The 22,397-nt window shown below is 33.4% G+C and overlaps 1 protein-coding gene across 2 annotated transcripts; it reads left to right on the top strand.

Annotated features, from left to right (window-relative positions):
* The first annotated feature begins 230 nt into the window (after positions 1–230).
* ipo8 (importin 8) lies at positions 231–22,397 on the top strand. Of its 2 annotated transcripts, none has more exons than XM_051108483.1 (25): positions 231–423; positions 2,647–2,728; positions 3,312–3,468; positions 3,544–3,702; positions 4,543–4,699; positions 4,776–4,865; positions 4,949–5,043; positions 6,484–6,568; positions 6,683–6,817; positions 6,900–6,999; positions 8,076–8,152; positions 8,391–8,507; positions 8,600–8,689; positions 10,449–10,614; positions 12,997–13,157; positions 13,232–13,357; positions 14,453–14,519; positions 14,990–15,115; positions 15,355–15,452; positions 15,555–15,650; positions 16,700–16,920; positions 17,255–17,460; positions 19,667–19,891; positions 20,365–20,494; positions 21,947–22,397. In XM_051108483.1, coding segments are annotated over exons 1-25 (3,051 nt in total). In that variant the 5' UTR covers positions 231–339; the 3' UTR covers positions 21,948–22,397. The 2 variants fall into 2 exon arrangements, with proteins under 2 accessions (XP_050964440.1, XP_050964439.1); XM_051108482.1 differs by having other exon boundaries at positions 14,453–14,528.

The raw sequence follows: 22,397 nt of genomic DNA, 5'->3' as shown, positions 1-22,397 counted from the left end.
ATATTACTATTGTTTGTCGTACTTTGGATCAAATAAATGCAGGCTTGATGAGCAGAAGAGTCTATTTTAATTCTAAACAGCTTAAATAAATGTAGTTTAAATGTTTAAATCACAGTCAAATATATATAAAAGAGGTCTCTTTAATTTTTCGCGTGGGCAGCAGTTGTCATGCCAGCCTCTGCCGCAAACGTTTCCCTTCTGCTTTGTTCTTTGCGACGCTGACAGTCGCTTGACGGCAGACTGGGGCAGGGCTGCCTGTAAGATCCGACACATCTGATCGTCCGCGCATCTGTCCGATAGTCCAAAGTTTATTGAAATTAATCCATCGCATCGGGCCTAATGGATCCCAATCGAATCATACAGGCTCTGAAGGGCACCATAGACCCGAATCTCAGGCTGGCGGCTGAGAATGAACTCAACCAGGTCAGTGAACCATCTACAGAAGTTTGTTGTTTCTTTAGGAAACAGAAGCACCAAAAGAGCAGAGATGCCTTCAGTGAATGTGCTAAATTAAGGCCTCGTTTTAATGCATGTGGCAGGGTGATGTTTAATCAGTCACTATTTTGTCTTTGTTTACTATTTAGATGGTTGATTTTGTATGTGTACGGTTGCAAACTAATTGCAATGCATCAGTGTGCAACAATAGAGGCAGATGCGGTCCTCTTCTCACAACCGAGCAAATTATGATCATATATGTATCCTGTGCTTAATTCTAAAGTCTGATCTAGTTCATTTTTAATGCCATAGAGGGAACAAATCCCATAAATCCTTATGAATAACATGGAATGTGCACTACAACAGAGTTTATGGGTGTTATACTGTGATATGAATTTGATTCTGCTGCATGTAAATCAACATTGCTTCAGACCACTGATGCAATTCTGTGCAATCTCTGCAAAGCGCTCTATATAAACTCAGTTCTCTAGCAGATGAACTCATATGTGTGTTTAGAAGAGCTGATGTGCCTCTATACAAAAATCTGTGATTTAATATTTTTTTTCAAAGATTCAGTTAAATTAGTGTCATTATTTCAGTTGAGTTCATTGCATTACATTTGACATCCAGTAGGTTTGTTGTAAAGATCATTTAGTGATATTTTCTCACTATACTCCAGATGAACTCATATGTGCATGAGCTGATGTGCGTGCATACAAAAATTGGAGATTTTCTTTTAAGATACTGTTAAATTAGTTTCGTTATTTCAGTTCAGTTCATTGCATTACATTTGACATCCAGTAGGTTTGTTGTAAAGATCATTTAGTGATATTTTCTCACTATACTCCAGATGAACTCATATGTGCATGAGCTGATGTGCGTGCATACAAAAATTGGAGATTTTCTTTTAAGATACTGTTAAATTAGTTTCATTATTTCAGTTGAGTTCATTGCATTACATTTGACATCCAGTAGGTTTGTTGTAAAGATCATTTAGTGATATTTTCTCACTATACTCCAGATGAACTCATATGTGCATGAGCTGATGTGCGTGCATACAAAAATTGGAGATTTTCTTTTAAGATACTGTTAAATTAGTTTCATTATTTCAGTTCAGTTCATTGCATTACATTTGACATCCAATAGGTTTGTTATAAAGATCATTTAGTGATATTTTCTCACTATACTCCAGATGAACTCATGAGCTGATGTGCCTGCATACAAAAATTGGAGATTTTATTTTAAGATTCAGTTAAATTAGTTTCATTATTTCAGTTCAGTTCATTGCGTTACATTTGACATCCAATAGGTTTGTTATAGAGATCATTTAACATTTTCTCACTATACTCCAGATGAACTCATATGTGCAAGAGCTGATGTGCCTGCATACAAAAAATGGAAATTTTCTTTTAAGATTCAGTTAAATTAGTTTTATTATTTCAGTTCAGTTCATGCAATTACATTTGACATCCAATAGGTTTGTTATAAAGATCATTTAGTGATATTTTCTCACTATACTCCAGATAAACTCATGAGCTGATGTGCCTGCATACAAAAATTGGAGATTTTATTTTAAGATTCAGTTAAATTAGTTTCATTATTTCAGTTCAGTTCATTGCATTACATTTGACGTCCAATAGGTTTGTTACAAAGATCATTTAATGATATTTTCTCACTATACTCCAGATGAACTCATATGTGCATTTAGAAGAGCTGATGTGCGTGCATACAAAAATTGGAGATTTTATTTTAAGATTCAGTTAAATTAGTTTTATTATTTCAGTTGAGTTCATTGCATAACATTTGACATCCAATAGGTTTGTTATAAAGATCATTTAGTGATATTTTCTCACTATACTCCAGATGAACTCATGAGCTGATGTGCGTGCATACAAAAATTGGAGATTTTCTTTTAAGATACTGTTAAATTAGTTTCATTATTTCAGTTCAGTTCATTGCATTACGTTTGACATCCAGTAGGTTTGTTATAGAGATCATTTAATGAAATGTTTGAACAGTTCAGAATTTAATTATTGCATACAGGTAGCATAAAACCAACAATTTTGTGTGATAATGTAACTGTGGTTTTATATTTGGGCTGCCACTTCATCTCAGTCCTGAAGAGAAAACCAACTGAGAACAGCAACACTTGATTCCAGATACATCATATTTTGCAGAAAGTTTACACTTGTTTTTTTTTTTTTTCGTCAGTCTTACAAGATCATCAACTTCGCCCCAACTCTGCTGCAGATCATTGTGTCAGACCAGGTGGAGTTTCCTGTGCGACAGGCGGGTAAGAGCTTCTCTTTTCCCACAGTGTTTTGATGCTTTTTTTTTTGTACTGCAAGAAAATACTGATCCATCAAGTTGAATGAATCTGATTCTGAATCTCCAACTGAATCATTTTGGATTGAGACATTCTCCCAAAACCAGTCATAAGGGGCAGTTTTTTGAAATTGAGATTTATAGATATTCTGTAGAGTAAATAAGCTTTACATTGATGTATAGTTTGTTAGGATAGGGCAATATTTACCTGAGATACAACTATTTGAATAACTGGAATCTGAGGGTGCAAAAAAAAATCAAAATGTTGAGAAAATCACCTTTAAAGTTGTCCAAATGAAGTTCTTAGCAATGCATATTACTAATCAGAAATTAAGTTTTAATATATTTATGATAGGAAATTTACAAACTATCTTCATGGCACATGATCTTTACTTCATATCCTAATGATTTTTGACATAAAAGAAAAATCAATCATTTTGACCCATACTGTTGGCTACTGCTACAAATATACCCGTATGACTGGTTTTGTGGTCCAAGGTCACATTTCTGCATTCTGATTGGATGAAATAGCCATTATATTCTTGCTCTAGCTGCCATCTACCTGAAGAACATGGTGAGTCAGTACTGGCAGGATCGAGAGCCCACGCTGGGCGAGGTGGTGTTTCCCTTCAACATCCATGAAAACGACCGCGGACAGATTCGAGAAAACATGGTGGAGGCCATTATTCGCTGTCCAGAGTCCATAAGGTGAGTTAGTTGTGCAAGTTTTGCATTTTTACAGGTGTTATTACTCGAAAATGACTTATTTTTGTCACTTGGCAGGGCTCAGTTGACAGTATGTTTGCGTGCCATAATAAAACACGACTTTCCTGGACGGTGGACGGGTGTAGTGGACAAAATTAACCTGTATCTGCAGTCACAGAACAGTGGGAGCTGGTACGGGAGTCTGCTCGCTCTTTATCAACTCGTCAAAAACTACGAGTGAGTGAACTCCAAGATTTCTAAGTTCCTTACCTTACCTATTTTGTCATCCTCAGGCTATCCAAGATGTAGATGAGTTTGTTTCTTCATCAGAACAGATTTGGAGAAATTCAGCATTGCACACTTGCTCACCAGTGGATCCTTTGCCGTAAATGGGTGCCGTCAGAATGAGAGTCCAAACAACTGATAAAAACATTACAATAACCCACAAGCTGTCCACACGACTCCAGTCCATCAATTAACATCTTGTGAAGTGAAAAGCTGTGTGTTTGTAAGAAACAAATCCATCATTAAAACGTTTTCAAACCATTGCTTCCAGCTAAAGTATAAGTCCATAATCCATAATAACTCTACCTCCAGTGAAAAACCTAATCTGCTGTTGTCCTCAAAATGTCAGAATTTGCCAACATATTTGTTTTGAACTGTTTTGGACTGTTTTCACTTGTAAACAGTCCTTGATCTGTGCATATTTCTCTCAAAAATTCAAATGAGACAACTTTTTCACTGGACAAAGCAATATTATGGATAGAGGATACGCATTTTAGCAGGAAGCATTGGTTTGAAGTTTAAACATCCTAACGATGCAGTTTTGTCACAGCTGTGATGGTTTTATTAGCTTTTTGGACACTCATTCTGACGGCACCCATTCACTGCAGAGGATCCATTGGTAAGGAGATTTCTCCAAATCTGTTCTGATGAAGAAACAAACTCAGTTACATCTTGGTTGGTCATTTTTCATTCAAGTAACACTTTCATTTTTGGGTGAGCTTTTCCTTTAAATCAGATGTTGATGAAAGATGTCTGTATTAAAGTTGATTATTATTGTTCTGTGGTGGTCAGGTTTAAGAAGGCTGAGGAGCGGGACCCTCTGTTGGCTGCGATGCAGATCTTCCTGCCGCGGATCCAGCAACTCATCACTCAACTCCTTTCTGATGCCACTTTCATCTCAGTTCTCATCCAGAAGCAAATCCTAAAGATTTTCCATGCACTTGTACAGGTTTGTTTAGTTCGTTTACCACCAGTTTAGTCCTAACAGATCAGTGCGTAATCGCTGTTTGTGTTTGCGTCTGCAGTATTCCCTTCCACTACAGCTGATCAACAACACTGTCATGACCCACTGGATGGAGATCCTGCGGACAGTTGTGGATCGGGACGTTCCTGCAGTAAGTTTGAGAAGGTTTTTCCTCAGGTTTTTTTATTTTATGATTTTATTTGATTCTATGACTTTGTACTTAATGATTTTCAGGAAACTCTAGAAGCTGATGAGGACGATCGACCAGAACTGATCTGGTGGAAATGCAAGAAATGGGCTCTGCACATCATCACGCGAATGTTTGAGAGGTGATTAAACGAACCAGACCACAAACCTCATTTATGGGCATTTAAAACTGAAAGAACTTTATTGATCCCCTAATAGGAAATTCACTTTTCACAATGGCAGACTTAAAAACAGAGCTGCAGCCGGTAAAAGTATAAGTTTTTTATTTTAATAATATTATATTATATTATGTTATATATGTTATATTTCTTGAATAATAATTGTATATTTTAGATGATTATTAACATTAATTTTAAATCAAAATAAGTTCTTAGTATAATAAATATTATATTTTTAGTTTTGTATATTTATTCTACTTTTTTTTAAAAAACTTTTAATAAACGTTTTTATATATACTGTTAATTTAATATTTAAATAATACTACTATTATTTAATATTAGTAGTGGCAGTAGTAGTAGATTTCTGTGTATTATATTTTGTATTTTAGTGGTATATTTTATATGATCACAATAACTTACAAATATTACATAACTTAAAATTGTGTTTTTGAGTATTATATTTTGTGTATTAGTGGTATATTTTGCATTATTACAATAACTTGGAAAATTATTATATTATTATATTATATTATGCTATATTATATATATTAATTATATCTTGAATGATTATTTACAGTAATTTTAAATCAAATTATCACGATAACTTGGAATATTATATTATATTATATTATATTATATTATATTATATTATATTATTTGTATATTTTGGATGATTATTTACATTAATGTTGAATAAAATTATCACAATAACTTGGAATATTATATTATATTATATTATATTATATTATATTATTTGTATATTTTGGATGATTATTTACATTAATTTTAAATAAAACTACAAATTAATAACTTTAGTATATTACATTTTATTATATATTTTGTACATTTATTCTACATTTTTATCACAGTAAGTTAATATTATTGTTATATATACAGTTAATTTAATATTTAAATAATACTATTATCATTCTGTGTATTATATTTTGTATTTTAGTGGAATATCTTCTATGCTCACAATAACTTGAAATATTACTTAACTTAGAAAATAATATTTTAAAATATTATTGTTTGTGTATTAGTGATATATTTTGTATATTGACCTGGAATATTATATTATATTATATCACTTTTTAATTGTACGTATATTAATTGTACATTTTGGATGATTATTTACATTAATTTTAAAATCAATTATACAGTATATACTATTAATGTAGTATTCAAAAAATAGTATTATTGTTTAAATATTAATATTATAATTTGTGGTCATAGTAGTATATTTCTGTGTATTATATTTTGTACATTAGTACAATAAGACAGTAATATTTTGTATTATATAATATTATATTACATTTTGTGAATTAGTTGTGTATTTTGTATAGTCACAGTAGTATTATATTATATTATATTATATTATATATTATACTGATTTTCTGTTCTCAGATATGGGAGTCCAGGAAATGTGACAAAGGAATATGTTGAGTTTGCTGACTTTTTCTTGAAGACATATGCTGTAGGAATCCAGCAGGTATGAAAGCCATTTGTAGTGTAAGAAAAACAAAGTGTTTTGGTACAGTGATAGAATATTTTTAAAGAAGTATCCTGTAAGATTGCTGAGTGCAACCCTGTGTTTTCCCTGTAGGTCTTGTTAAAAGTGATCGACCAGCACAGACAGAGGCAGTACGTGAGTCCTCGTGTCCTCCAGCAGGCGCTGAGCTACATGACTCAGAGCGTCTCGCACTCGCTCACATGGAGACAGATGAAACCGCACATGCAGGTGGGAACCAGCTGAGAAACAGCATCACAAGACTTCACATAAATGATGAATTTTATACAACTTAATATCTCTGTCTCTTCAGACTATAACTCAGGAGGTGGTGTTTCCTCTGATGTGCTATAAAGATGAAGATGAAAGACTATGGCAGGAAGATCCGTATGAGTACATCCGCATGAAATTCAGTCAGTGTGCTTGGTCAATATTTTCACCTTGTGAACTCAATTTTGTTCATTAGGCTTCCTAAAGGTGGTGTAGTAATATTATGTTTTGTCCAATTTCTGAATATTGGAGTGTAAAATAGCACTCCAAATTTAAACCTCAGTAGAATTATTATATTCCAATAGTAGAATTATATTATATTCCATTCAGGGAAACAATTGATTCAAAATTTTATTTTTTAAATCAAATTTATTTGATTTTCTCTACACACATTTTTCATATATTAAATACTTACAAACAATACAATAAATACAATTTTGTATTTATTTATTTATTTTTAAATTAATTGATTTTGTATTTTTATATTTTTTGAAACTAGATTTTCACTCTTTTTTTGGCCAGTAAGTTTCCTAAAGACTGCATCAAGGTTTTAATAGTGTTTTATTTTAGCAACTTTGCTTCATTTTTGTGATTCAGTGAAATGAACAATTTAGAGCTCCTTAATCACTCAGTAATGTCTTACATTTAATGTATTAAAATTATGTACAAAATTTATTATTTTAACTAGTTGTTCACTCTTTTTTTGTTTTATCTACACATTTTTATATATAAAATATTTACAATTTTTTATTTTTTACTTATTTTTAAATGTATTTTAGTATTTTAAGATTTATTATTTTTAACTAGTTTTTCATTTTTTTGTTCTCCATAAAATGACCTAATAACTGCATCGTTACATAAATACATAAAATACTTAAAAAATAATATATTATTATTTATTTGCTATATTTTTTTAGTTTTAAAATAAAAACCTAATATATTTTATTAAAATATCTTTATTTATTTTTAATATTACTAGACTAATTGTTTTTATTAATGCAGTAAGCATTTTCAGTATAGTTGACTGCAATGGCTGTGTGGTTGATTATGGTTATTATTGTTTTTCTGATGTATTTCAGTCAAATCTGAAAAATATTTTTTTTAGCAATATCCAGTCCTGCTTGCAGGCAGTTTAATTTCCTCTATCATTAAATTCAGGAAAAGAACCTTTTGTTTTTGATTGCATAATGATATGATTGGCTGATATGTTGTCCTTTAGATATGTATGATGATCATGTATCCCCCGCAACGGCCGCTCAGACTCTATTGTGTACGGCAGCCAGGAAGAGGAAGGAGGTGAGTCCACCCTCAAACCGCTCTTTAACTCCAGAGCTCTTGTTTACATTCACATTCCAAAGAAACATTCCAGACTTCCAAGAAATGACTTGAGATCTGATCAGAATTACTTGCTAGAGATACTGGAGAGAAGGAGTTTTCAAGCGAAGAATTCAGAGTGAAATAAACTCAAGTATTTCATCGCATTTAATTACACATTTTTAGGGCATAAATGAGTGTCCTTCCATGTCCTTCTCAGGTCTTGCCTCAGATGATGGAGTTTTGCCATCAGATCCTAATGGATCCCAACGCTGACCCCCGCAGGAAGGATGGGGCGCTGCATGTGATCGGTGCCTTGGCTCAACCCTTGCTAAAGGTTACATTTAATTAGCGAGATCTTCTGTGTGTTCCCAATTTAATTACGAGCTTTCTGCTTTAGTGTTGCTGCTTGTCCTTGTCTATCTGCAGAAGCGGGTGTACAGGGACCAGATGGAGCTCATGTTACAAAACTATGTGTTTCCTCTGCTCAACTCTAATCTCGGCTACTTAAGGGCCCGGGTGAGTGAGCGTTTACGGCCAACCGTTTAAAAACAAGTGAAAATTATTACATGTTACTGACTAACTATTAAGTAGGAACTGTTTTTTTGTTGTTGTTGTTTATATACTGTTATTAGTGTTATTGCTATTTAGATTTTTTTTTGTAATAATTTTTAAATACACAATTAGTCAAAAGTTTTTGAACAGTAAGATTTGTAATGTTTTTTTTAAAGAGGTCTCTTCTGCTCACCAAGCCTGCATTTATTTGATCCAGCAAAAGCAGTAATATTGTAAAATATTTTTACTATCTAAAACAACTGCTTTCTATTTAAATAAGTTTTAAAATGTAATTTATTCCTGTGATCAAAGCTACATTTTCAGCAAAATTACTCCAGTCTTCACTGTCACATAATCTTTCAGAAATCATTCTAATATTTTTGGTTATTATTATCAATGTTTTAAACATTTGAGTACATTTTCTTTAGATCCTTTTATTTAGCAAGGATGCTTTAAATTGAACAAAAGTGATGATAAAGACATTTATAATGTTACAAAATATTTCAGATAAATGCTGTTCTTCTGAACCTTCCATTCATTAAACAAACCTGAAAAAATACTACTGTATAAATTTTACTACATAATAATAATAATAATAATAATAATAAATGTTTTTTGAGCTTCAAATCAGAATATTACTATGATTTCTGAAGGATCATGTGACTGGAGTAATGATGCTAAAAATTCAGCTTTGAAATCACAGGAGTAAATTAGGTTTTAAAATATATTCAAATAGAAAACAGTTATTTTAAATAGTAAAAATATTTCACAATTTTTCTGTTTTTGCTGTACTTCAGATCAAATAAATGCAGACTTGGTGAGCAGAAAAGACATCTTTAAAAAACATTAAAAATCTTACTGCTCAAAAACTGGACTGGTAGTGTATATTTTTTTTATTTTCACTTCTTTAATTTTTAGTAAATTTAATATTTATAATATTTTTTTTTTAATCTAAATGTTTTCATTTTTCATATTTAACTTATTTCAGTTAACCTTTCTAATTTTCATTTAATGCATTCTGTGTGATTCTATCATTTTCCATTTTATTTTATGTGTTTTGTTTCAATTAACAAAAATGGTTTTTAATGGTTATAGGATAGGATTGGTCAGGATGGTCAACTAATCATCCTAACAACAGACTAATCAGTTCATCAAGTCATCTTAATTAAAGTAATTAAAAGATGCAACTTCTCAGAGGATTTTGTCATGATAACTAACTATTAGACTAACTGTCACCATAACAAAACCCTCTCAGCAAAGTTATGTCTATAAATTCAGACCTCTAAAGTGCCGCCGTTACAGCCATCAAAGCACCGCATGCTTAAACTCTCCAACAATAAATTTCAAGACAATTACTGTCAATTTCAAATTGCCTGCTGGGAGAAATGCTCCTGTTATTATGCATAATTGGTACTGTAAGTCTTGTTTCTTTTTTTTTTTTTGTAAGGACTATAATAGTTTGCAATTGAAGATGTTAATTAGTGTGCTTATTTGTCCACTGTCTATCATTTACCCTATTAATGGTCTGTGCTCATGTCCTCCATTTCTGATGGACATGACCAGCTTTTCACTGAATCAATCCATGACTAATTGTATTTGAAAGTATGTTTTGCACAGTGCTTTGCCTATCAAAACTGCATCTGTCAAGAGTCCTTCAAAGCAGTACTGGTTTCCATGGAGGCGTAATTGTACTCTTTCTGACGGTGTGTGTGTGTGTGTGCAGTCGTGCTGGGTGCTGCACTCGTTCAGTCCTCTGAAATTCCATAATGAGCTGGTCCTGAGGAACGCTGTGGAGCTGGTCAAACAGAACCTGGTGGATGACAAGGAGATGCCTGTCAAAGTGGAGGCAGCTATTGCACTGCAGACGCTGGTCAGGAACCAGGAGCAAGGTTTGATCTCACACACACACACACACACACACACACACACAATTAAAGTTATAGTTTTACAGGGATAGTTCACCCAAAAATGAAAATTCTGTCATTAAAGGAGAAGTCCACTTCCAGAACAACAATTCACAAATAATTTACTCACCGTCTTGTCATGCAAGATGTTCATGTCTTTCTGTCTTCAGTCGTAAAGAAATTATGGTTTTGAGGAAAACATTTCAGCATTTTTCTTCATATAATGGACCAATTCATATAATTGGTGCCCCCGATTTTGAACTTCCAAAATGTAGTTTAAATGCAGCTTCAAAGGGCTCTAAACGATCCCAGCCGAGGAAGAAGGGTCTTATCTAGTGAAACGATCAGTCAGTATTTTCGGAAATAAAAATTTGTATACTTTTTAAGCGCAAAAGCTCGTGTAGCACAGGTCCTGGGATGCGCGTTCACGTACTATTGAATCATGTCGAAAGGTCACGCCGAACGTAGGTGGAACTACAGACCCAGTGTTTACAGAGCGAACGTGCAAAGACTAAGAAAGTGCGAGTAAGTCAAACGCTGGTTACAAACAAAAAGGTTCAACGATGTCGGACGATTCTTAAGTTGTAGGAGAAAATAAGATGGAATTTTTTTCGCCATACTCTACCATTTTGAACCGGAGTACACAGACGATGAACTTAGACGTGATTTGTAGTAGTGATGGGAAGTTCAGATCATTTTAGCAACTCAGACCTTTGAGTCTCGTTCAGCAAAATGAACGAATCTTTTTTCGAGTCATTTCGTTCATTTGAGAAAAAATCTAATTAAAATGTTACGTGTTACTTCCCTAACACATCTACTGCTTACACAAAAGTTGATCACACTACAAACAAGACATAACTATAATGCTATAAGAAACAGAAAAGATTAATTCATTGTTTACTTGCGACTTTAGTCTATGATTAGCTCACCTCACCTCTTATCTTACAAGTTTTCGTTCATCACGTGACAGCCCCATAAGATGAACAAACAACTCGAAAAACCAGAAGACTCGAAACAGGTGAACTAATTCCAGTACAGACCCTAATAGGATGTTGCGCATGCGCGACTGAATTAAACACATTAAAGATTTATTCAAAATGAACGAATTGTTTAAGAACAACCCATCACTAATTCATAGCATCGTGAACGCGCATCCCAGAGCCTGTGCTACACGAGCTTTTGTGCTTAAAAAGTATAAACATTTTTATTTTTCGAAGAAAATGAGAGATTGTTTCGCTAGATAAGACCCTTCTTCCTTGGCTGGGATCATTTAGAGCCCTTTGAAGCAGCATTTAAACTTCATTTTGGAAGTTCAAAATCGGGGCACCAATCAAGTCCATTATATGAGGAAAAATCCTGAAATGTTTTCCTCAAAAAACAGAATTTCTTTACGACTGAAGACAGAAAGACATGAACATCTTGGATGACAAGGGGGTACATTATTTGTAAATTGTTGTTCTGGAAGTGGACTGTTCCTTTAATTACTCATCTTCATGTCGTTCCAAACCCATAAGACCGTCTTTTATCTTTGGAACACAAATTAAGATATTTTTGGTGAAATCTGAGAGCTTTCTGACCATGCGTAGACACCAATGCAACTGACACGTTCAAGGCCCAGACATTGTTAATGAAATCTGACTGAGAGCTTTCTGACAGCAACACAACTACCACAAGGCCCAGTAAGGTAGTAAGGACATTAATAAAACAGTCTATAAGACATTAGTGGTTCAACCTTCAACAAGAATACTCTTTGCACGCAAAGAAAACAAAAATAATGACTTTATTCAACAATTTATAGGCGATTAATATCGCACACACATTCATTCTCAGCTGTTCCTAGTGTTTTCTGGCTAGTGTTGCTCTGGCGTTATTACTGTAGTAGCTTTCTGTGAATGTGCAAGACTTCCAGTTCATAAGCCTCTGTAAGGTAACAGCACAGAAAAAATAAGAAATGTAGTAAACGGTAAAACTTTTTGCGCTACAAACTAGTGTGTTCATAATTAAGATAATACATTAAAATAATATGGTAAGGCACACATCAAGCAGCAAAACAAGCTGTTTTGTACAGCTAAAATATATATTAACAGACAAATAATGATAGCTTGAATAAAATAAAAATATGCATGCTTTATTAAGCCACAAACATAATGAAAATAAATGTGTCTGCTTTCATTTGAGAACAAAATGCAGAACGCTAATGCACTTAATATGCATCAAATTAATTTAACTAAATTAAATTGGTTTACTCTCTATAATTGGTTTAAGAGACAAGTGGATTAACCTATTTATAAGAAAGCTGTCTGCTGTCTGCCCATCCAGTACTTACATAATTCGTCCCTCTTTTCGCCTTTTGTGTATTGTGTGCAGCTAAGGTCTACATCCGACCCTTCATCAAGCCGGTGATGCAGGAGCTGCTGCACATCATCAAAGAAACCGAGACCGATGACCTCACCGGTGTCATTCAGAAGATGATCTGTGAATACAGCGAGGAGGTGGCCGTCATTGCAGTGGATATGACACAGAACCTGGTACTGCACTCATCTTCCCAGTTTATCATGAAGTAATTATACGCTTTCATGCTGAAAGAGGTTGTTGTGCACAGGCGGAGATCTTCAGCAAGATTCTCCAGAGTGAAGAATACGAGGAAAGTGAAGATAAGACTGTGATGGCCCTCGGGATCCTCAGCACCATAGACACTATCCTCACAGTCATGGGGGACCGAAAAGAGGTTTGGACAATTTTCATGAATTTTTAGCATGAGAACGTTCAAAATATTGGATGAGAAAAAAATTCATAGTACAAAAATAAAACAACATCTCACCTCCCCTGAGCCCATTGAGTTTTAACAATGTGAGTTTGGTGGGGGGTAATTGGGAATAAATGGGGGAAAATCACAATGTGGATTGATCAATGTATTTAGTTAAAAGTCACCATGTCAGCAAAGACATTTATGAAGTTAATATTTCAAATAAATGCTGTTATTAGAATGATTTATGAGTAATCATGTGACACTGAAGGCTGGAGTGATGATGCTGAAAATTCGGATTTACATCACAGAAATAAATTACATTTTAAAATACATTCAACTAGAAAACAGTTATTTTAAATTGTAATAATATTTCACAGTATTACGTTTTTTACAGTATTTTTTGATCAAGTAAATGCAGCCTTGATGAGCTTTACAGACTTCTTTCAAAAATAAGTTTAAAATCTTGTTGACCCCAAAATTTTTAAATAATAATGTTCATTGTTGGTATATCAGCTTGCAATAATATTTTATTTTATTTTATGTTATTTTATTTTATTTATTTTATTTTATTTTGGCTGATTTAACTTTTGCTTATTTACTTCACTTAATTATTTAAAAATTGTTCTGCATTAGATTCATTTTTGGTGGAAAAATTGTTATATAAAATTGTTGCACATATTTCAGAATTATACAAAAATTATTATGTTTTACTACAGACAAATAAAATATTTTTATGAAACATCCTGGCTGTTTATTTCCATAAAATGAAAGCGAATGAGGTACTACTAAAAATGGGCATCATGCATTTTTTGCATTATATTCCAAGTTTTTTGACGTCATACACTAACTTTGTCAAATGTCAGATTCATGAACCGAATGTTTTTTTTATTTCTTTTTACTTTTTTGACTTTTGTTGACTGGTCTGAATGATCTGTTTGTGAATTGGGCTGATCAGAATGAACATGTTTGGGTGAACATTTTTTAAAAATTGCATCAAAATTTGTTTGAACATGTTCTGATGTTTCTGAAAACACAAATGAGATTAATGGGGTTTTTTTTGCCTCTCTCTCTTAGATCAGTCAACAGCTGGAGGGAATATGCCTGCAGGTGATCGGTCTCGTCCTCCAGAAACCCATCATAGGTATGGCAGGTGTGTGCGTGACACTATTTTCCAGTTCAAGATTATTTATAATAGATTTTTGCATTAATATGAAATGTTTTAGTGACATTTTACATTTTTTTTAAATGTTACATTTTTTTTAAATGTTATTTCCATGAAGACTCTTGAGGTGTGTTCACACTTAAAGCGTTTTGCACAAAGCAGAGTTTTTAAAAATTTGAACTTTGTTCAAGTTAATATGGCTGTATTTGCATAAATACAGTGACATGATGACTCAACTACCAATGGGAGTGAAGACAGAGGTTACATTTTGTACAATTTAATTGCTGTCAGTTTGAACGCACCTTAAAAAAAAATTACGTAATTCGTCCACATGGTGGAGCTTGGAATAAAAATTTCAATATCAGTACTTCTTAATTCTGAAATATATATCATTTTGACCGTCCTCAAGACACCGAAGCGATCGGTCACATTCTCTCTGTCTTTTCCAGAGTTTTATGAGGAGATCTTGTCGCTGGCGTTTGGACTCACCTGTTATTCCATCTCCCCTCAGATGTGGCAGCTGTTGGGGGTGCTGTATGACGTCTTCCAGCACGACTGCTTTGACTACTTCACAGGTCTCAGACACACATGTAGCTCAGAGAAAATTCACCTGTGGCGTAAAGCACCAGCTGAGAGCCAAGCTCAGACTTGATCAGTCCGCTCCACCTTAAAACTATTAATCATGTCATGATTGAACTAGGTTGAAAGAGTCATTAAGTTGATGGATGTGCGTATTTACGTGAGTCATTTGAAAATGATCGTGGCGATATTGAGTACTCGGTTAACGATGTGATATATTACCCTGTTGATGCAGATATGATGCCCCTCTTGCACAATTATGTTACTGTGGACACAAATATGCTGCTGTCAGACCCCAAATACCTGGAGGTCATTTACACCATGTGCAAAAAGGTCTTATTATGCATTTTCTCTATTACGTTTTCATTTAAAGTGAATTTTTGTCATTCTTCCATATGCGTTTGACATTTGACATTTTGACCTCTTGTCCTACAGGTCCTAACTAGTGATGCTGGGGAAGACCCAGAATGCCATGCTGCCAAACTTCTAGAGGTCATTATATTACAGTGTCGTGGACGCGGTATTGACCAGGTCAGTCATGTGTATGGATTGATATATATATGCAAATTTAGGTGTGTTTTGTCACATGTTATTTTTGTGTTTTAGTTTTAGTTTTTATTAATATTTCAAATTAGCTTTTCAGTAAAATTTTTAATTTTATTTACATTTTTAGTAGTTTTGTTAATGTTCTTTTTATTATTAGTTTTGGTGTCCTTTTTTTTGTCTTCTGTTATTCTAGTATTGTAAATCTGTTTTTATTTATTATTTAGGTTGAAGTTTTATTTCAGATTTAATTTAATTTTAGTTTAATTAGTTTAAAGTTAATTTCAGTTAATTTCATTCAAGGCAACGTTTAATTTTTTTTCATACAATATTTACTTTTTTATTATTAATTTGCGTGTATTTTTTATAAAGTACGTCAAAAATACAGTTCTTTCTTATTCAGGTTTAATAGATGTCTTTTATTAGTTTTTAATTCAGTTAAGTTTACTTATTTATTTATTCATTCATTCATTCATAATTAGTAATTTCAGTGGTTCAAATAAAATTTATTTCAGTTTGTTTCCAAAGTAACATTTTTCATGTAAAATGTTTTATTTTTGTTTTTATTAGTGTTTTTTATTATTATTATTATTATTATTAGTTAATTCATTCGTTTATTTATTAATAATTTTAGTTAATTTCATTCAAGCAAAATTTCTTTTTTTTTAGTTTGTTTATAATATTTATGTCAATTTTTATTTTTTTATTTAATATTTTTTTAAGTCTTTTTTTAAAAAGTAAATCAAAAATACTATTATTTATTATTTCAGTTTAATATGTTTCTTTTTTTTTGTTTGTTTATTTATTTATGTTTGTATGTATGTATTATTAACTATTATTTTTATTACTTTTTTTTTTTTTTTTTTTTTTTTTAATAACCAAATATGTTTAAAATTGTTTTAGTTTAAAGTAACAGTAATAGCCCTGCTGGTCAGGTTGTTTTATAATTGACAGCTGATTGATTAATGGTGTGCATTGCTGGTTTAATGAGCAATATCAAATGTAATATCAAATTTGGCACCTGCGTGTTTGTTTAGTGTATCCCTCTGTTCGTGGAGGCCGTGTTGGAACGGTTAACACGAGGTGTGAAGTCCAGCGAGCTCCGCACCATGTGTCTGCAGGTGGTAATCGCAGCTCTCTACTATAACCCAACCTTGTTGATACACACACTGGAGAACATCCGCTTCCCACACAGCCCAGAGCCAATCACAGCGCAGTTCATCAACCAATGGATGAACGACACAGAGTTCTTCTTAGGGTAAGACTGTAAGCACAGGAAATGCCTTAAGTTCAGCCTTTGGTTCAGAAGGTCACATGCAATTTGTTAACAGAGATTGATTTAGTTTAAACACATTTATCTGTATTTGTGCTGATGTGGCGGCAGTTCCTGAGTGGAATGTACACCGTTTAGAACTGATTTTCAAATGGTTTTAAATTCCTGTTAAATTCCGGAATTTTAATTTGAGGAAGTAACAGAATTCGAATTTCGAATTTAAAAAAATAGAATGAAGTTCAAAAAATATATGTAACTGCTAGAAGTCTTTTTTCAGTATGAATAATTCATAAACTTGTTTAACACTCTATATCCACAGATTGCATGACCGTAAGATGTGCATCATTGGGCTCAGTGTTCTGATGGAGCTGCCCAGCCGCCCTGCGGTCCTTGAGGAAGTTGCAGGTCAGATCGTTCCCTCCGTCCTCCTCCTCTTCCTGGGCTTAAAGCACATCTACGCCTCCCGAGTGCTCAACAAACCGGAGCAGCTCGCCAGAGCTCAAGGCACAGAGGAGGAAGAGAATGGTGAGATTGTGTGGGACTTGCGAATCGTTTAGCATCTGTACCTTTAAGACTTCTATATGTAAATGGCCTAATTTACATATAGAGCCCTTAGAGGCATTATAGCAATTACTTTAATTTAATAAGAGTCACAGGAGAGTGGAAAATGGTCTTTCGTAAAGATGTTTTGCTGCACGAAACCCTGACTAGAGCAATAAATGACTTTTAGAGAAACCAAAAATGCTAAAATGTGTCTAAAACGGCTGCTTTAACAGCAAATAGAGTGTAATTAAGTCTTTAAGCGGTGACCTATTGAGTCCAGTGTGTTTTGTTTTTGCTGGTGATCTGTGTGCTTATATTAATCTCAGTTTCATCAAGTCCTTGTCTCACTTCACCTTAGGTAAACTTAATCCCTGCACAGGAAGTACTATTTCTGGCATATATAGCTTCAGGTTGGTCTTTAGTCATCAGGGTTTACGGACGACTGAGAGCTGATTGTATCGCTCTAACAGGGCCCCGGAGACATGGCAAATGGAGGAACGACTTGTACGTGTTAGTTTAACTTGATTCTGAACCTTTGGGCTTCAAGCGCTTGACTCAAATGAATTAAATAGATCTTAATGTCCCTACACCCCTGACCTGAATTTTGACAGCATCATACTGTTGAAAGTTATGGATTTATTGATATAATGATGCTGGTTTTTGTGAGACGCAGACATCAGCTGCCTGCCAGACTGTATATATGTGACCCTGGACAGCAAAACCATCTTAAGTAACACGGGTATGTATTTGTAGCAATAGCCCAAAATACATTGTATAGGTCAAAATTATTGATTTTTCTTTTATGCCAAAAATCATTAGGATATTAAGTAAAGATCATGTTCTACTGTAAATATATCAAAACTTAATTTTTGATTAGTAATATGCATTAAGAACTTCATATGGACAACTGTAAAGGTGATTTTTTCTTTTTTTTTTTTTTTTTTTTTTTAATTTTTATTTATTTATTTATTTATTTTTTTGCACCATCAGATTCCAGATTTTCAAATTGTTGTATCTCGGCCAAATATTGTCCTATCCCAGCAAATACATCAATGGAATTATTCAGCTTTATTTCAGCTTTCAGATGATGTATAAATCTCAATTTAAAAAAAAATTGATCCTTACGACTTAATTTTGTACTTTGAGACAACTGCAGTATATCGTTTAAGCATAAATCGAACCAAATTTAGTGAAATGTTTATGCTTAAATAAGGAAAATATGACCTTAATTTAAGAGATATTCTGTGAAAACAAGAATTAAAGGAATAGTTCACCCTCATTTTGTTTCGAACCTGTATTAGTAGAAAAAATACTATTGAAGTCAATAGGGACCAGAAACTGTTTGGTGACCCACATTCCTTATAATACCTTCTTTTGTGTTCGGGTTTGCATGGGAATATATGTGACCCTGTCAAAACCACAAAACCAGTCATAAGGGTCTGTTTTTTGAAAGTGAGATTTATACATCAGCTGAAAGCTGAATAAATGAGCGTTTGTTAGGATAGGACAATATTTGGCCGAGATACAACTATTTGAAAATCTGGAATCTGAGGGTGCAAAAAAATCTAAATATTGAGAAAATCACCTTTAAAGTTGTCCATATGAAGTTCTTAATGCATATTACTAATCAAAAATTAAGTTCTAAAATATTTAGGGTAGTAAATTTATAAAATATCTTCATGGAACATGATCTTTACCTAATATCCTAATGATTTTAGACACAAAAGAAAAATCGATAATTTTGACCCATGCAATGCATTTTTGCCTTTTGCTACAAATATACCCGTGCTACTTACGACCTGGATCACATATATACAGTACGCATAATTTTCTTACCGGAAAGCATGGCAAAATTCTGAATACCACCATTTGTGACGCACTAATACTCCTAATTTGTTGTACTGTATACACTAATGTGATAATTTGTACTTGACTATTGTTTCATTGTAAACTAAAAATATCTAAATTCCAAAATGCATTTGTTAAATCATCGACTGTGGGCCCTTTTTTTAGGCTTTATACTACTGGGACCGGTAGTGTGAGATTCAAACACTGGAAATCTCTATTTTTAGAAGTGACCTTTGCTTCAGCAAGATCCAGACTACATTACCACACCCCTCCTGTTCAGTTCACTACTACTGGAAATACACAACTCTGAGCTTGGAAATTCATCATGTCTGTTTTCCAGAGGAGATTCCCAGCGATGAGGATGAGGTCGGGCAGAAAGGGGTGGCCCTGCAGTCGTCTGGCGCTCCCACTGGGAATGACAATGAAGATGAAGATGAAGATGATGACGATGATGAATACTGGGATGATGAAGGTCTGGACGGGACGCCATTAGAGGAGTACAGTACACCACTGGACTATGACAACGGAGAGGATGAATATCAGTTCTTCACCGCATCCTTGCTCCGTATGCACATATTTTTACTCTATAATATACCACACACGTACATTTGCATAATACATTTATTACATATATGTCACACTATGCCATATTTGCATAGGACAGACCCACCCACAGTGAAATCTAATTTGTCTAAAATCCTGCTCCATATAGATGAATTTTAAAGTCAATTGTTAGAAATGTATTGCTGAAAACACATTTTTCTGTGGTGTGACAAACTTATATTTAATATTACTTTACACAGGTTTTAAATGCATCAAGACTCCAGTCTTCAGTGTCACATGATCCTTCAGAAATCATTGTAATATGCTCATTTGCTGTTCAAGAAACAATTTTTAGTATTATTATTGTTATTATCAGTATTTAAAACAGTTGAGTACTTTTTTTCAGGACTCTTTGATGAATAAAAAGATGGAAAGGTCACTTCATGTGGAAGTTCAACAATCATCACCAGTAATTGAAAACATTTCCTGTTGCAGGTGTTCAGAGTTCAGATGCAGGCTGGTATCAGTCCCTCACATCTCCTTTGAGCGAAGACCAGAGGAAACAACTGCAGGAGATCTATAACCTTGCCCAGCAGAGGAGGAGCGCAGGAGTCAAAGGACTGTGGTAAGTGTGTACGTGTGACCTTTACATAGATGTGGACCAGTGGTTCACAACAACAAAAAGCAGCACATCAGCGCTAACAGCTTTAAGACTCAACAGAAAGCATGGCGTACCCTGAAATTTCTGCAACAATGTGGCGATGACACGTTTATTTTGTATAAATAATCTTGTATACACTACTGTTTAGGAAGTCTCTTATGCTCACTAAGGCTGCATTTATTTGATTTAAAAATATAGTAGAAAACCGTAATATTGTGAAATATTTTTACAATTTAAAATAACTGTTTTCTATTTGAATATATTTTAAAATGTAATTCATTCCTGTGATGCAAAGCTGAATTTTCAGCATCATTACTCCAGTCTTCAGCGTCATATATAATAATTTTTGTATAATTCTGAAATATGTGCATCAATTTTTTGTATATAACAATTTTCCCACCAATAAATGAATCTAATGCAGAAAATTTTTTTAAAAAATAAGTAAATAAGCAAAAGTTACTCAGCCAAAATAAAATAAAATAAAATTCAATAAAATTAAATATAAAATGAAAAAATGAAATGAAATTAAAATGAATAAAATTAAATTAAATTAAATTAAAATGAATTTAAATGAAATGAAATGAAATAAAATGAAATATAAAATGAAATAAAAAAATAAAATGAAATGAAATAAAATAAAATGGAAAAAAAAATGAAATGAAATAAAAAAAAAATAAAATGAAATAAAATAAAATGAACAAAACTAAACTAAACTAAAATAAAATATTGCAAGCTGATATACCAGCAATGAACATTATCAGTTAAAAGGTTGGGGTCAATAAGATTTTTTCATTATTTTTTTAAAGAAGTCTGTAAAGCTCATTAAGGCTGCATTTATTTGATCAAAAATACAGTAAAACAGTAATATTGTGAAATATTATTACAATTTAAAATAACTTTTTTCTATTTTAATATATTTTAAAATGTAATTTATTCCTGTAATGCAAAGCTGAATTTTCAGCATCATTACTCCAGTCTTCAGAGTCACATGATCCTTCAGAAATCATTTCAATATGCTAATTTGCTGCTCAAGAAACATTTCTAAATATTGAAAACAGTGCTCCTTAATTTTTTTGTGCAGACTGTGATGCATTTTCAGGATTCTTTATTAACTACTGCATTAGGAAAATATCTATTTCAGTCTCGCCTACATGTTCTGCCTTTATATATGATTAACAGAGCTCTCAAATGGGCTGGAAATTAATCGAAACAAAGATGTGTATGACTGACAGCGTGTGTGAAAGTCAAAACGGCAGCATTAACATAGTACTCAGCGACACAGATGAAGTATTTAAAGCATTTGTCGTCACTCTAGCGCATTGAACATTCGCATTACATTATTTATTTGTCTGATGACTGCTGTTGTTACTTCAAACACTTGAAATAATGCAAGACTGTTTCATCATCTCCCCTCAGAGATGTTCCAGTTGTTCTAAGGGCAGGTTGGAGACACCTGACACTTTGGATTTGGATCTGTACAGAGTTCTGACACCGAAAACAGCTTGAACTCTGGATATTAGAGACATCTCGGTCAGGATGGATGGGATCTTTAACCCAAGACCCAAAGCAAGCTCTTCAGATCCATAACTCTTAATAGGAACACTGAGACAGCGTCAAAACTGGTCAGAAAGGCCCCAGTGAGGTCGAAGAGGTTACTCTGGGTCGCCCCTAGCCTGCAGCTGTGTGTGTGTGTGTGCGCGCGCATCTGTAGCATGTGTGCAGACAGGTGTGTGTGTGTGTGTGTGTATAAGTAATTGAATGTTATATATTCTGTTTCTCTCAGTCTCTCCTCCATTTGCAATGAGTCAGTAAGAAACTCGACCGAGGCAGTGAGGTGAGACATGTCAAGGAAAGCCAGGGAGAGACG

This window comes from Labeo rohita, chromosome 4, assembly GCF_022985175.1.
Source record: "Labeo rohita strain BAU-BD-2019 chromosome 4, IGBB_LRoh.1.0, whole genome shotgun sequence".
NCBI lineage: Eukaryota > Metazoa > Chordata > Actinopteri > Cypriniformes > Cyprinidae > Labeo > Labeo rohita.
The sequence above is the reverse complement of the archived record's forward strand: the minus strand, read 5'-3'. Positions and strand labels throughout refer to the sequence as shown.